This window comes from Chelonoidis abingdonii, chromosome 1 (genome assembly GCF_003597395.2).
Source record: "Chelonoidis abingdonii isolate Lonesome George chromosome 1, CheloAbing_2.0, whole genome shotgun sequence".
Lineage (NCBI taxonomy): Eukaryota > Metazoa > Chordata > Testudines > Testudinidae > Chelonoidis > Chelonoidis abingdonii.
In genome coordinates, this window is record NC_133769.1 from 19,188,512 (window position 1) to 19,203,649 (window position 15,138).

General features: G+C 41.4%; 1 protein-coding gene across 8 annotated transcripts in view; it reads left to right on the forward strand.

The window, feature by feature from the left end:
* The window catches only part of LOC116837266 (semaphorin-3D), a 207,321-nt gene that overhangs the window by 175,315 nt on the left and 16,868 nt on the right, over positions 1 to 15,138 (forward strand). For all 8 annotated transcript variants that reach the window (XM_075064377.1, XM_075064398.1, XM_075064410.1 and 5 more), the window contains 4 exons: positions 1,221 to 1,262; positions 2,819 to 2,976; positions 5,399 to 5,463; positions 7,575 to 7,711. In XM_075064377.1, coding sequence (XP_074920478.1) covers positions 1,221 to 1,262; positions 2,819 to 2,976; positions 5,399 to 5,463; positions 7,575 to 7,711 — 402 coding nt within the window. The remainder of the gene's footprint in view (positions 1 to 1,220; positions 1,263 to 2,818; positions 2,977 to 5,398; positions 5,464 to 7,574; positions 7,712 to 15,138) is intronic.

The window sequence follows — 15,138 nt, forward strand, 5'->3', positions numbered from 1 at the left end:
TAAATCCTGATTAACTCTGTTAATGGTAGTTGAGTTGATTTGGATTTACACCAGTGTAATGCAGAAAAGAATGTGCCTGCTGATTTATTTTTTCATTCCAGTGTTTCTCTCTCCTCCTTTTTGGCAGTCTCTTGCTGTTCCCTTTTCATTGCATCCAGTTCTATTTTATTTTTCACCTCACTGTTTCATTAGTGTTTTCCTTTCTCCCCACCATCTGCCCTTTTTTCATAGATTCTCTCCTAAGTGCACTGCAAGCCAAAGAACAGTGGGGTCGTAGTCGATCTTTCTAATTCACAATGATCAAATGAGTTTGAAATCAGACGCAGTGAGTTCACCCAGCACTAGTACGGGCTTTGTAAAACTGATATTACTGAGTTAATCTCTCTATGTGCCTTTTAATAATCATCTATAGGATGAGAATCCTCTTGATTTAAAGGCTCTCAATGTCCTCTTTCCACTGCTATGAACACCAATTATAAATATTTCTTTAAAAATACCAAGATTGCTCGACTGTCTGCCAAGTAATCAGGAGTTTCAGTATGTACACCAATTTGCTGCATTCTTATAGCATAACGTCGAGGGCAAACATGCCATATCATATTTAACACTAAAAGGTTTGGGGTTTGCTTAGCAGACATTCCTCTACTTTATAAATGTTACCTCTACATTTTTTTTTAATATGGAAAATTGAAGAGGAAAGAGCAGCTGCAAACCATTCCTTATTCCTAAAGCCACATCAAAATTAAACAATAGGCTTAGATGTTCCATTATGTGATAAAGCATAAATAATATACCAGGACCATCCTGTTCTTCCTACAGTCATTGGCACAACATCCACTGACTTCACTAGAGGTAAAATTCACCCTTGGTGCAGAGGAGCAACCTATGCACACCTGAAGTCCCATTTAAGCCTTCAAAATAGTGCTTAAATGGAGTTTTTAGATCTGGTGCTGGTCCTCTGTGCAGCGTGAATTACAATCTTCCTGGACAGAAATCATCTACTGGCAAGTAGCAGAAAATATTTGCTGGCATTTATTTCTGGAAGCAGGTATTCCCTTATTGCTGATATTTTTTTCACAACTGGATAAACCAATTAAATTGATCTGTAGTTTTATTGATTTTGTTGTTAGGCAGCTGTTAAAATATGTCATCTTTTCTATTAAAGACAGAAGCAAATGTCAATGAACAGGTACACTGACATTCACTCTTTAATTTTTCAGCATCCAACATTTATCTCAACTATGGAAATGTCCCTGAAGCAGGTAATTCACACACTTGTTTAATTCACATGAATAGTTTGGTATTTTGAGCATTTAGCTTGTTGCTTTGCTGGTGACATCTGTTACTTGTTGGTCAAATTTTCAAAGGCTGCCACTTAAGCTGCAACTGGAAAGTATAGTGTGAACTAATTTGCCTGGAAAATTGACATTTGCTCGCAAATTGTAGTTTGTATGCACATGGATACTCATGGATACAAATCCTTAGTCATATGGATGTGGGATTTGTGAATTAAGTTAACACACATATTTTCCACATATGACAAAAATTTGACTCTGTATTATCTATTAATTCATCAAGACATTATTATTATTTTATTATTGGTTATAGTATTGGTATTACAAGCAGCACAACTAGGGATCTCAAATAGGGATCAAGGCCCCACGGTGCCAGTCATTGTACATATACATAGTAAGAAGCAGTCCCCAATCTATGAGTTTACAGTCTAACTACACAAGTCACAAAAGGTGGGAGAAAGGAAGTATAATTATTCCCCATTTTAAATACCGAACTGAGGCACAGAGAGGGAAAGTTATTTGCCCGAGGTCATCCAGATATCCCGATTCCAGGTCAATGTCATAGTTTAAAGCCAAAGGGACCACCAACTCATCTAGTCTGACCTCCTGTATGCTACAGGCCACCAACACCACCCAGGACCCGCACACTGAACCCAACAACTGAAATTAGAACCAAGTATTACAGCCCACAAGAAACTGAACTGTTATGTGCTACAGCAGAGAGTAGGCGAGAGACCAAGGTGCACAGTACCTGAGGTCCCTGCAATGGCAGGGAAATGATTAGGTGAGATATACTCAGGTAATCCTAGCAAGTGGCCTGCACCTACATGCTGCAGAGAAAGACAAAAATCCCCAAGGTCACTGCCAATCTGACCTGGGCAAAAATGCCTTTGCAACCTTGCATGTGACAATCAGTTAGATCCTTTGAGCAAGAATCAGCCAGCCAAGCACCTGAGAGAGAGAATGCTCAATGTCGCCTCAAAACCGTGGCCCACCCTATCCAATATCCCATCTCCTGCCAGGGCCATCCCTGATCTTTCAGAGGAAGGAGATAAAAAAATACATTGGAGGGGGAAAAATCTCTTCCTGACCTGTGCAGGTGACCATCTGAAACCCTGAAGCATGAGCTTTTAGGAACATTAGACATAAACCAGAAAAGAGCCCCATGACTGTTGAGATTAACATCAAGACCTGTGTTCCTCTATCAAATTTTTATTAAAATTATTGTGGATTGCTGCTGATTTTTGATATTGTAAATTCATGCCAACATCCTACCAGGGTTTTAGATACTTGTCCTTCTGGTTCCATAGCCCCTTTCCACCATCATGTCATCTGCAATGGATGGAAACTGGCTAGCACACACAGTGCCCTGAGAAACATTTTACAATGAATGTGAAGTTCTCTCTCATTCAATACAATCTGGGCCAAGACTGAAAGATTGTGAGGGTGGTAGCGAGAAAGAGAACATTTAAAATAGTTCCTTGAAGAATGCTTCTAATTCATTTGCCTTGCCTGATTTGCAGCAACAATTGTACATTGGTTCCAAAGATGGATTGGTTCAGCTTTCCCTGCACAGATGTCACACGTATGGGAAGGCTTGTGCAGACTGCTGCCTTGCCAGAGACCCATACTGCGCTTGGGATGGAAACTCGTGTTCCAGATATGCACCAACTTCTAAAAGGTAAGAATATGTATAGAGTTCTTATCAAAAATCCACCCATTCATATACCTTACATTAAGGGCTTCAGAGGTTCCCACTGAGTTTCTAGGCCAGCAAAATCAAATTGCACTTCTTCAGCATGTTTTTTAGATAAATTGTAGACATAACTTTGTCCATGTTTTGCTGGGAGTGCTATGAAAACAGTGCAGCACTTTACTATGAATAGTGATAATTGCACTAGGCATCTAATGTAACAAGATCACCATATTTATTGTTACGCTACATGCTTTAAGATACCAAGTTATGAGGCTAAGGGCTAAATTGTGTCTGGCTCTGCGTGAGTGTGCAAAGGAGGGAAGTAATTCAAGGAGCTTCCCATACTTGTGCCTCTGCATGTGAGCCAAGCACAATCACAATGGGAAGTGTGTCTCCCACAAGATACCCCTAGGTGGGTCGCCAACAGCAGGAACTGAAAGGATGAGTTGCTGCTGTCTGAGCTAAAAGACACAGGTCTCATGGCTCAAGTGCTTTAGAGTTTACAAACCTCTATCCATGGACTAGCGAAGAACAGAGAGCCATAGTGTGTTGGTATAGGTTACACAAGTGTTTTGCTGGGCTTATACCAGCTGCAGCACCAGCCTCCCAAAAGAGAAAGGACCACAGGAGCCATATCTGAACTCTCCCTGAGCCAGATGGAGGGATTTCATACTGTACTCTAGAAGGTTATTAAAGTTACTGAGTTGGCATTAGCTCCCCCTACTAGCATTCTGACTAGGTCAGCCAGAGTTTCTCAGTTCATGCCACTATTTCAAGGCTTTTCCTCAGCCTCCGCTTCCACCCCTTCAGTGAATCTGTCCTGTGGGCAGTCCTTACAATTGGAGTGAATAACTGATTTTTTGGTTTGCTGGCAGTTCCAAAAAATTGAAACAAAATTTGGTTTGAATCAGAAAATTACAAAAAATTACACACACACACACAAAGATTTTTGGGCTGAAACTGCATTTTTTGTCATATAAACTAATCATCTGAAAAATGTTGCCCAGCTCTGCTTACAATGAAGGCCAATGGTTGCTGTCTGTGATAAGAGTTTTGCTTCTTTAAGGACTGCGGTACTGGGCCTAAATGATTAAATGAGCGATTGTAGTTAATTAGTTGTGGGTTGTTGTATCATTCATGGTGCAATCATGTATATTCTCCCCTAAGCTAAAGTGAACTAGAATAAATTCAGAGAAATGTAAATGAGAAGAGAAATATAAAAGCTAAGATTCAAGGGACAAGTTATGCCCCATGGGGTTGCTGAAGGCTGCAGTGCTTTCTTTCCACTGCATGCAGAGACAGAGAATGAGGGATCATTTATTTATAGAGCTCCCTGGCTTGATGGATAGGTCAAAGCTTCGTGGGTGCGAGGCTCCAGAAGTAGGGATTGGTGTTTTGCTTTGTGCATCTTCCATAGGTCAGTTACTTGCATATTTTCCTTTAGCTCGGTCTAGCAACCTGGCACACTGTGTTCCCAGCATATTTAAGTCTCTTCTCCAAATGGACACATCAGCATCAGGAACCGGCTCTTCCACTTAGACATTGCTGTGCTTTGCACTTGTAAGGTCCTATTGCCATCTCTGATGCTGGCTTGTAGTGTGTCCTCGAGGCAGTCACTTTGCCTCTCTATGCCTCAGTTTCCCCATCTGAAGAATGAAAATAATTAGATTTATCCTCTTGAGTTCTACGGATGAAAGGAGCTAAGTATTATCAATATTATTTTAATTAAACCTAAAAACAGTCACAGAGAGGTTAAGTAATTCGCCCAAAGATCACTAAGCAAGTTAAATAGCAGAACTGGGAAAAGAATCCAGGAATCTTGATTCCCAATCCCCTGCTCTGTTCATCTTTACATAAAGTTCCCCAAACTCTGTAGCTGCTGTTCTCAAAACTGTTCCATCTGAAGCAGCACCTACGCTTTTCCAGCATTGCTTGTTTTTAGAAAATTCAGTAGCTGACATTACACTGTGTTGGCCTTGAATTGCATCAGGAATGTGGTCTGCTGAAACTCGTAGGTTTACATGATGTAGGGTGTTGAGAGTTCTGATAGTTTCCAAGGTGATCTGGCCCACTAGATTACAACATCTGTTCTGCCTTTGGATCTGGCAGAGCATCTATAGCTGATTTCGAAGGTGTCTGCCACTGGATTGCCCTCACCCTCTTCTAGGCAGATCTGTCTCCCCACAGTGATTTTCTTAAATCACCAGCCTGTCTCTTTGTGCCATTTATACAAATCTCTCTGTGCCACATGCCACTTGAGAGCGAGGCTGGATTTACTTAGGGCTGTAATTGCCAACGATAGGGCTGGAGTGCTGCGGTCCCACATCTGTCGAGCTCCTCTGCATTTTGTTACTGAATTCCAGCAATTATGCCTCAAGTGTTACAAACTGTAATGCTTTTATTACAGGCGAGCCAGGAGGCAAGATGTCAGATATGGAGACCCAGTCGCTCAGTGCTGGGATGTGGAAGAAAGTGAGTATTTGCGCCTCTTCCTCCAACAAGATGTGTACGGTCAGTATGTCTGTCTGTTTATTATGCACTTTGGAACTAGGCCTTGGCAGATATCTGGGTAGCTAATGCCCAGGCAGTTAGAATCCCCAAATTCTCTCCATTCAGCCCTCATCCAGCAGCTAGACTCATTGAGCCATGAGAACTTAAAAGAAGCAAATGGCGAAAACAACTCCTCCTTCCCCCTCACCCCCCACTCCATGCAAGAAACCCAGCATCAGGGGAGAAATAAGACAATTGATGTGAATACCCCATACCCCACCATGAGTGAGATGCCAGGACCTCTGCTCCTTTGCAGAGTATCTGGACAGAAATCCAAGTAAGAAAACCTTTGAGGAAGCAGGAAATGCTCCTTTTTCCTCCCCTAATAAGTACCAACCCCTGTTCCAGCTGACAAACCCGCCAGTTCCCCCTCCCTGCAGCTACTTAAACATTCCCCCTATTAACATGATTTTCCCTTTCCCTCAACAAGATATCCGCCTTTCCCAGCTGCCAAACAGTGTGGCTCACTCCCTTGGCAACTGCTGCAGTTCACTTACAGAGTGTACTGTCAATGATAAATTCTGTGGTTACCCTGCAATTTCTGTGGCAGCGTAAAATAAAAGAAAAGCTTTCAAAACTGAAGTTTGAGTTAGTCTGGGGTTTTTACATTCAGTTATTAAAAAGAACAGCCCAGTCACAACAGTATTGGTAGTATTGCTGAGTTTAATTTTTGAGCTAATAGAAGCTGCTACCTTTGATCGATCTTTGATTATTTTCATGTCATTTTGGTGCTGGAAGCCTGCTGCAGAACTCAGTATATTTCACAGCAAAAATTAGGGCTGTCTGCCATGAGATCAAAGACCAGTCTGTTGCATGATATACTGGGCTCTCACTGTGCTTATATACTGCAGGGATCATTAAAAAGTCAGGGTGAAATCCCAGTTCCATTGAAGTTAATAGCCAAATTCCCATTGATTTCAAAGGGGCTGGGAGTGGACTCTCTCATGATTCACCCCATAATTACTACATAGTGGTATCTGAGATATGCCACAGAGCTTAGGGTTGCTGTAGGGATGCCATCCCGACTGCTGCAGTCAGGTATCTCTTTGTAGAGAAATGGTTATTGAAGTTACTGTCTTTGATGAACAAATACAAAATTACTTAGATGTTTCACTAATATGAACTCAATCCTGAGCCCCAATATGTTGGCAAAAATGGAATGTATGGATAGCTTTAGCAACAAGGTGGGTATTTCCCCTGGTGCTGTAAAACAGGTTCAGATGGCCTTGTGCAACCCCACTTCCAGCCCCTGGCAGATTAATAATAATAAGTATTAATAATAGATAATAATTATATGATGATAGCATCTACAAACCTCGATTGCAACAGGGTCCCTATTGCAGTAGACACTGCACCAACAGAGTACAAAAGGCAGTCCTTGCTCTGAAGATCTTGCAATCCAAATAAACAAGACAGACAAAGGCTGGGAGGGGAAACAAAGGCACAGAGAGGTGGAGTGACTTTTCCAAGGTCACTGACAGAGTCAAGAGAAGAAACCAAGTCTCCTTACTTCTAGTTCAGTGCCCTATCTGGAACACACCGAGCTTCAGTAGTAACTGCCTAGTAAATGGCCACTAAAAGGGAGTGATTTCAGATAGCTTTGAGACTGCTCTAAAGTATGCAGGGTGCTAAAGCTGTCCCTGGTGGCTCTCAGAATTGGTGGAACTACAACCAGCACTTATGGCTACCCCGCCTCTACTCTGCTCAGTCTCCACTGGATGCACAGAGGATGGAGCAGAGGAAAAATATAGGTAAAATAGCTAATTCACCAGCAGTGACTGTCTCTCTTTAAACGTAAGTAAGTCAGTGGTACAGATTTTATTAACTGCTCCAAAAAAAAAAAGTTGCACTGGAGGAAAAGTTAGCAGCCGCCTCTAAATCCTAGCCGTTAGATTTTAAGCTAAAAGTTAAGTTTCCTTTTGCTTATTTTATAATTCACTTGCTCCTGTAGCATCTGTTCTGAATCAGTCTATTTTCCTATTGCTTTAAAAATCAGGTCAGGGTTAATCTTCGGTACCATGTTTGCTTTCCAGGCATTAGTCATGAAACTACTGATGAAAAGGTGATTTTTGGCATTGAATTTAATTCAACTTTTCTGGAATGCATTCCTAAGTCCCAGCAAGCCTCGATTAGGTGGTATATTCAACGCTCTGGAGAAGAACACCAAGAGGTAAGGTATAGGCATCAAGGCAAGCTTCCTCGGCGGAGAATTCAGCTGAGTATTCAAAGGCAGGAGTTATTGGGATTAGTTCATGTTTTCCTTTTCCTTTCTTCAGCTGAGGTATCATGCAGCATTCTGGTATCACCATTTGGGGCACAGAGAGGGTGAGAGAGAGGCCATTTGCACTCTACTACAGGCAGATTTATTTTATTTATTCTACTCATTTAAAAAAAAACCTTTGCTCTAAGCACTCTTGGGTGCATTTTAAAAAGACAGACTACTCCAATAACACTTTTCCCCCCAATAATTAACACATGGAATAATTAAGCACCAAAACCACATTCAGAATCTTCTGCCCTCTATAAGTTTCCATACCATCCTCATCACCCTAGTATCTGTGAACCTTCCAAATAAGTGTGGTGATGAACATCTCTCATGTGAAGTTGATTCTTTCTCTCCTCCTGTCCCTAGGAGGAGAATTGTATGTACAGTGGAGCGTTTTTTATTATGATTGTGTTGAGTTTCAGATTTTTTTAAATGTTTGTGCTGCTCCGTGTTAAGTTGGAGAAGGCAAGTGGAAGAAGTGCCACTTGCACCTGAAGTTGAAAGTGGGGTTGTTTCCAGTGGTCCTTAGTTCCTGGGTAGGGTGACCAGACAGCAAGTGTGAAAAATCAGGAGCCTATATAAGAAAAAGACCCAAAAATCAGGGCTGTCCGTATAAAATACGGACATCTGGTCACCCTATTCCTGGGGGAGTTAATTCTATCATCTGGGACCAGCACCCAAAATGTCTCCTGCCTTACAATCTTTATAATTTCCCACAGAATCCTCTCACAGCTAGTGAAAAACCAATGGGCATTAGAGCATGTCCTGAAGGTCAACACATTGGGACTGGTTTGGACTGATGTTCAAACCTAAGGACCCCTCACAGAGAATGACTTTTGCCCTCATAAAAGCCATTTTCCATCTCAGGCCTCTCCCTACCACCTGTGTAGTCATCACAACTGTGGTGGTAATGAAAAGCGGGAGATAGGCTGGTCGAAGGCTTTAGATGAGCTTTTTTGTTCAATGTTCATCCCAGTCTTTAGTTAGTTATGCCTTTGGATCTGAACCAGATTGAATTGTTTTTCTTTCAAGCTCAAGCAGAGTTTAAATATCAGAGTCCTATAGGAACTATTAAATATGCACCATGGTTTATGGTTCAGCCTTCCATTGATTGTGGGCACTAGCAACTCTCCCATTGACTGTGATGTCAAGATTTCTCTCTTTCTTTCTAAGGGCCAAGAAATTCCAGCTGTGGCTCATTTTTGTGAGGTTATAGCCCTGTAGCAGGTTGCAGAGAACCCTGATCACCATCTGGGCCCTTTGAGGAAAGTCGCCATGTGGGAGGCCACATGAGGGCTAGGACAACAGTAGTGGGACATGGAGAGTAGTGACGGGTGCTAACCTTGGGAGTCAGATAATCTATTTTATGTGCAAGTAGCTCAGGCTGCAGCTGCTTTTCCACCACATGAGCTGGAGGAACAGGACTGTCTGCAGGCCCTGGCTTTGGGGTACTTTTGTTGTACCAACCCCTACACACTCAAGCTTGGCAAAGTGAACTTCACCACTGAGCATGAACACATAACAAATGTATTTATATATCTCACATGTCTCATGCCCCAGGCTTAAAGCTTTAGGTAAACTTATAGTGTTTTAAAACACTATCTTTGACATCCATCAATACCACATACTTGAAAAATTATAGTATCTTCTCGTCAGCAGGCCTGCTTGTTTGTCTGGAGAATGGCCAAAGAACACTAATAAACACACGTGGCTAAACTGAAAACTGTACTACGCACGGCTTGGAAGACCTATATTAATCACTCCAGAAATATTGTAATTCTTGCCCTACTTGTTTTATCTTTAACTCTCTTGTTCAAAAAGCTGTATTCCTTACCTCACTAGGGGTGCACTTCAGAAAAGCACTTACATATATGATTACATCCAACCCAATTTATGAAAACAGTTGAGCAATTATTTAAGTCCTGTTGTTTTAAAAGGGATTTAAGCACATGCTTAAAGTTAGGCACATGCTCTAGAGTGTTCCGGAACCGGAAGCTTTGATTGGTGCTTAGATGAGTCACACTCATTATAAAAACAACCTTTCACCTCTGTAATACCTAACCAAGGTTCTCAAAAGGATTTACAAATGTTAATTAATCAAATATTACATCTGAAGAAGATATATTTAATAAAGATAATGTTTAATCCTCTTAAATCTGAAAGTGCTTTGCAAAGTTGGTTAAGCATTTTCATCTTCATTTTTCATGTTGGGAAATTGAGATACAACGGGGTTGGTGGGTTCCGTGGGTTCATTCCTGTAGCTAAATCAGGAGTTGAAACTCCTGGCTCTGTCTGATGTTTTAACAAGACTACTTTTCCTCCCTAAGTTTTGTGCAACCCAGTTGGAAAAAACTCAGATTTTGTTAGAAATCAAAGACTCAATCGGTGCCGCTGATGGTGAGCAAAACAAAGGTGACTTTAAACCGCCTATCCATCTCACTTGATCATGGAGCTAGTTTAAGGCCAAACTGGCCTTTGGCTACATTAGAGCAGACTAAGGGCTGGGCAAACTTTCACCAACTTGTAGTAGCCGCAAATAGCCAATATGCCAGCATGCTCTGGCTGCATTTCCTAAGTCAGGCCATGAGAACACAGTGTAGAGTCCAACCATGGGGTTTTATGCTACCCAGGAACTCCCCTACATCATCAGATTCAACAGCTGGTTTGAGAAGTTGAGTCAAGGATCTGGTGTGAAGGGCATAAGGGGGTGCATGCATATGTTTTGCATCTCTAATATGAGCCTTTCACAACATTTAGTAGGCTCGCACTGTGTAAACAATCCGAAATATTTATATGAGAAAAGTAAAGCTTTGATAAAATGCCATATTAGCCACTGGGCTCATTTAGAAGAAAACTCTCCAGATGGATTTTCTGTGTTATGAATGTCAACTGCAAGAAAAGAGTTTCTTATCACATGCTTCAGAACCACAGCCGTGTTAGTCTGTATCCACAAAAAGAACAGGAGTACTTGTGGCACCTTAAGAGACTAACAAATTTATTTGAACATAAGCTTTCGTGGGCTACTGCCCACTTCATTGGATGCATATAATGGAACATATAGTGAGGAGATATATATATATACAGAGAACATGAAAAAGTGGGAGTTCCCCTACCAACTCTAGGAAGCTAATTAATTAAGATGAACAATTGTCAGCAGGAGAAAAAAGACTTTTGTAGTGATAATCAAGATATCCATGGGAATGTACACATGATGTTTGATCTTTGATAAAATAGATGCTGGAGCCCATGTTCTGGATTTTGTTTCTTATACTTTTCCTCCCACCAAAGTCCCCAGCCAGAGTCCTTTTTCACTTTCAAGATCATAGCAATTAGAGACGGGATAGACCTATTAGCTCATCTCCATCCTTGCTGGTAAATGCTTGTTCCCATGTCTAGTATTTTGACCCAATCTAGTTTTTGTTGTCATAAATAAACCACCATTTCTCTTTTCAGAATCATCCTGATGGTGCATTTCAATATTAAAAAAAATGTTTTTCCTTTTAGAGAAACAAGGTGGGTGAGGAAATATTTTTTATTGAACCAACCTCTGTTGACGAGAGCTCTGTATAAGCTTGAAAATAGTCTTGAACCAACCAAAACTGGTCCAATAAAAGATACTACCTATCCACCTTGTCTTACTAATATCCTGGGACCAATAAAACTACAATGCTGTTCTTTCTTCCATTATTTTTAAAGATAAAGAAAAAATTAATAAAGCTGCATTTTCAAATTGGGTACCAAAGTAAATTAATGGGTAGCCACCTAAATAAATCAGCCCGATTTTAAGAGATACTGAGCATTCCCTATTCCTGTTGGTGTTTGGCATCTCTGAACCACAGGTTCTTTGTATTGAGATGGTCTAGCTTTGGGCACCCATGTTTGAAAATTTTCCCTCAGTGTTGGATACCACACGGATGGCCTCTATAGAAAATCCAAGGATAGAGCGATATTAAGCTGAGGGTTTTTAATGCACTTTACTTTGACTAAAACACCATATGTAACAGAAATAAGGTAGTTGTATTTAACATGTAGCCTGATCTTTGCTCAGTCAATACCCTATCCTAACTTTTCCTGTTACAGTACTATATTCTGCTCTCTCTTCCTGCATTATATTTCTCTAACAACACTGTATGTTATTGTAGTGCATGTCTTAAAGGTATAACTTATTGTGATGACGATACCATGCTTTGTGAATGACTCAGTGCACCTGGAACTTAAGTTACAGACTTTTAGTTACAGTGGTGTAGCTGGAATGTTTCAGCAGATCTTTAAACCTCACTTTACAAATAGATGGTTACGCTTTGTCCATGACATGCAATACAGCTTCCTGAGGGGAGAGAAAGGGCAAAATCCAGAGTAGATTGGGAGCCTTTGGCCCAGCAGGATGTCTCCTGCATTTCAGTTTTAAAGTCATGGTTCAGAATCACCAGAATGGCTTATGGGGGGGGGACAGGATCTCCTGTGGTACAGGAGCTGTCACCAGATCATTCTGCTGCCAAGGGGAGTGCATTTCCCTGCAGTTTGGTGCATTATGAGTCAATTATCTGGTGCTTTTGTATTTAGTGTTGCTGATGCAATTGATCATGTTTATTCCCATATTTGGAAGGTTAGTCACTGACTTGTGGGAGAACATTTTTGTGACTTGCATTAATAAAAAAGCCTGTACATCATTTGTTCATAAAGCTTTAATGTGCTGAATTTCCTGCAGCTTAAGCTTGGCTGTTTGTTTATTCCTTTCTAAATTCCTATGTGTTGTGTTATGTATATAATAGGTGTCAGGGCCAGAAAAAGCAAATCCAATGTTCTCTGCAAAGCTATTAACGTTGACCACCTATGGTTTTTTAAAAACATTCAGCTAGCCTTACCCAGAGTCTCCTGTGGCTACAGGTTTGCCACACATGTCCCTTTCCATAGATTACTAGGGTTGGAAGGGACCTCAGGAGATCATCTAGTCCAACCCCCTGCTCAAAGCAGGACCAATCCCCAAATAGCCCCCTCAAGGATTGAGCTCACAACCCTAGGTTTAGCAGCTAATGCTCAAACCACTGTGCTATCCCTTCCCATCCTTTCCATGGGACATAGCAAGCCATCAGTTTTGAAACAATGGCCTATTCATTGATATGGTTTAACTCCTCGTATGGTGTGGGCGATGGAAGATAACCCACTGGGGAGCCTCAGCATATTTTGGCTTCTTCATTAGCAGCTCACTCTTTCCCACTGTCTCACACTATGTTCACTGGCTGATGTTGGCCATGGATTGGGCTATCCTGACTGGTTGGTAATCCTCTTTGAAAGGCATGTGTCTGGTAGGACACTGAACTCTATTGCTGTGGTCATCCTTTTGGAGACAGGGAGGCATTTTTTTCCCATGGTCCATTTTACACAGGTTGGAGGGATTGGGCTTCAGTTGCATCTGGCAGTGATGTCTGTTTTGTGGTGTTGATATTTTTGGTTGTGAATTGGTGCATGAGGCATTGGTCTCTGTTGGTTTAGTCAGTGGCTGATGATTTTTGTGTGATTACAGCCTATTTTCTTTGACCACGACTTCATGGGCATGAGTTTCTGGTGGTGATTGTAGATAGATTCTGTGACTCTTCAACCCCAAACCCAAGAATCAGATGAAACAAGAATGGAGAAGAGGGCTAAGTTTGGTGGCGAACATTGGTTATGGGCATAGACCTTATTATCATGTAAAGATTTAAGAATACACTATCCTGTTTCAGGCCTGGTTCTTTGAGAAGGGAGTTTTGTCTTGGAGGCCCATTGAATGGTGACTAGTTGGAACCCTGGACTGAAATGCACATAGCCTGGCAGGGATGGAATGCAATGTTAAACAGTTATTGACTGACTTGTTGTTGAATTTAATTGAAAATACAGTAAAAAGCAAATCAACTGCAAGTTGGTGGTGTGATATGCTTTCTTGGGGAAATCCCCTGGTGTTGACAGCAATGTCAACTTACACTTTAAAGGTTTATCTGTTTCAGTTTGTTGACCATTGATTCTTTCACTCTTTTACTTTACTTTAACCAATTGGGTGGTGGTAGTGGATTGTTTTGTTTTGTTTTTTAATTCCATGAAGTCCTTAAATCAGGCCATTATTTTTTTCCACAATTAAAAAAAAAATTTATATCCTGAGCTGAGATATATCCATGTGGATTTTCAGGGAGATTGATTTGGTCTGGGTAAATGTAGGGTGAGAATTTAAAAATTATCCTTCTAATGGGAAGTTAGCTTCAACCTTAACTATAGTGTGACTGATGTCTCTCCCTAAATAATGACATTATGTCCCCAGAACCTGAAGAAGAGCTCTGTGTAAGCTCAAAAGCTTATCTCTCTCACTAACAGAATTTGGTCCAATAAAAGATATTATTTCACCCATCTTGTCTCTCTGTATGTCCCCAACACATTCTTCATTTTTCCTTTATATTTTTTATTACGTTCAAATTTTAAAAAAGAGTTGTAAAAAAATTCTCTCTACAGCAATGTTTGAATTCAGTTATTATTTTTCCAAGGGTAACACTAACAATGTGGAACATAATAAAAAAGATCCACCTTCTCAATGGAATGATGATATAGGCCACTGATAATGAAGTCCAAGGAGAATTCTCAGTAAACGCTCCTTATTTTTCTTTCTTCCACTCTTTCTTTGTTCAGCAGTTGCATCTAATACTACTGGGGTAATTCTGCGTCAAAAATTTCAAAATTCTGCACGCAATATTTTAAAATTCTGCAAATTCTATTTGTCAAAATAACACTATATCAGGGATCGGCAACCTTTAGCACGCAGCCCTTCAGGGAAATCCAGTGGTGGGCTGGTATGGTTTGTTTACCTGCGGCATCCACAGGTTCAGCTGATCACAGCTCCCACTGGCCGCGGTTCACCGTTCCAGGCCAAAGGGGCCTGTGGGAAGCAGCAACCAGCACATCCCTTGGCCCATTGGCCTGGAACGGCAAACCGCGGCCAGTGGGCACTGTGATCGGCTGAATCTACAGACACTGTAGGCAAACCAACCATCTGGCCCACCAGTGGATTGCCCTGACGCGCCATGTGCCAAAGGTTGCCGATCCCTGCACTATATTATCATGCCAGTTTCAATTATTTGGTCATTTATTTCAAAATACCTGTCAGCAAGTATGTCTGTAGCAATACAGACACACACACAAATTCCCCCAGGAGTAGAGTTAAAGAAACCCCTACTACAGACAAGTTCCTGCTTCTCTGCCCTCTGCACCCCCCCGAGCCCAGTCAAGGATTCAGACACTCACATCCCCTCCTTCCCCAGACCCCAGCCGTGGGGCCCTCCCCAGCCCAGACACTCACACCCTCTACC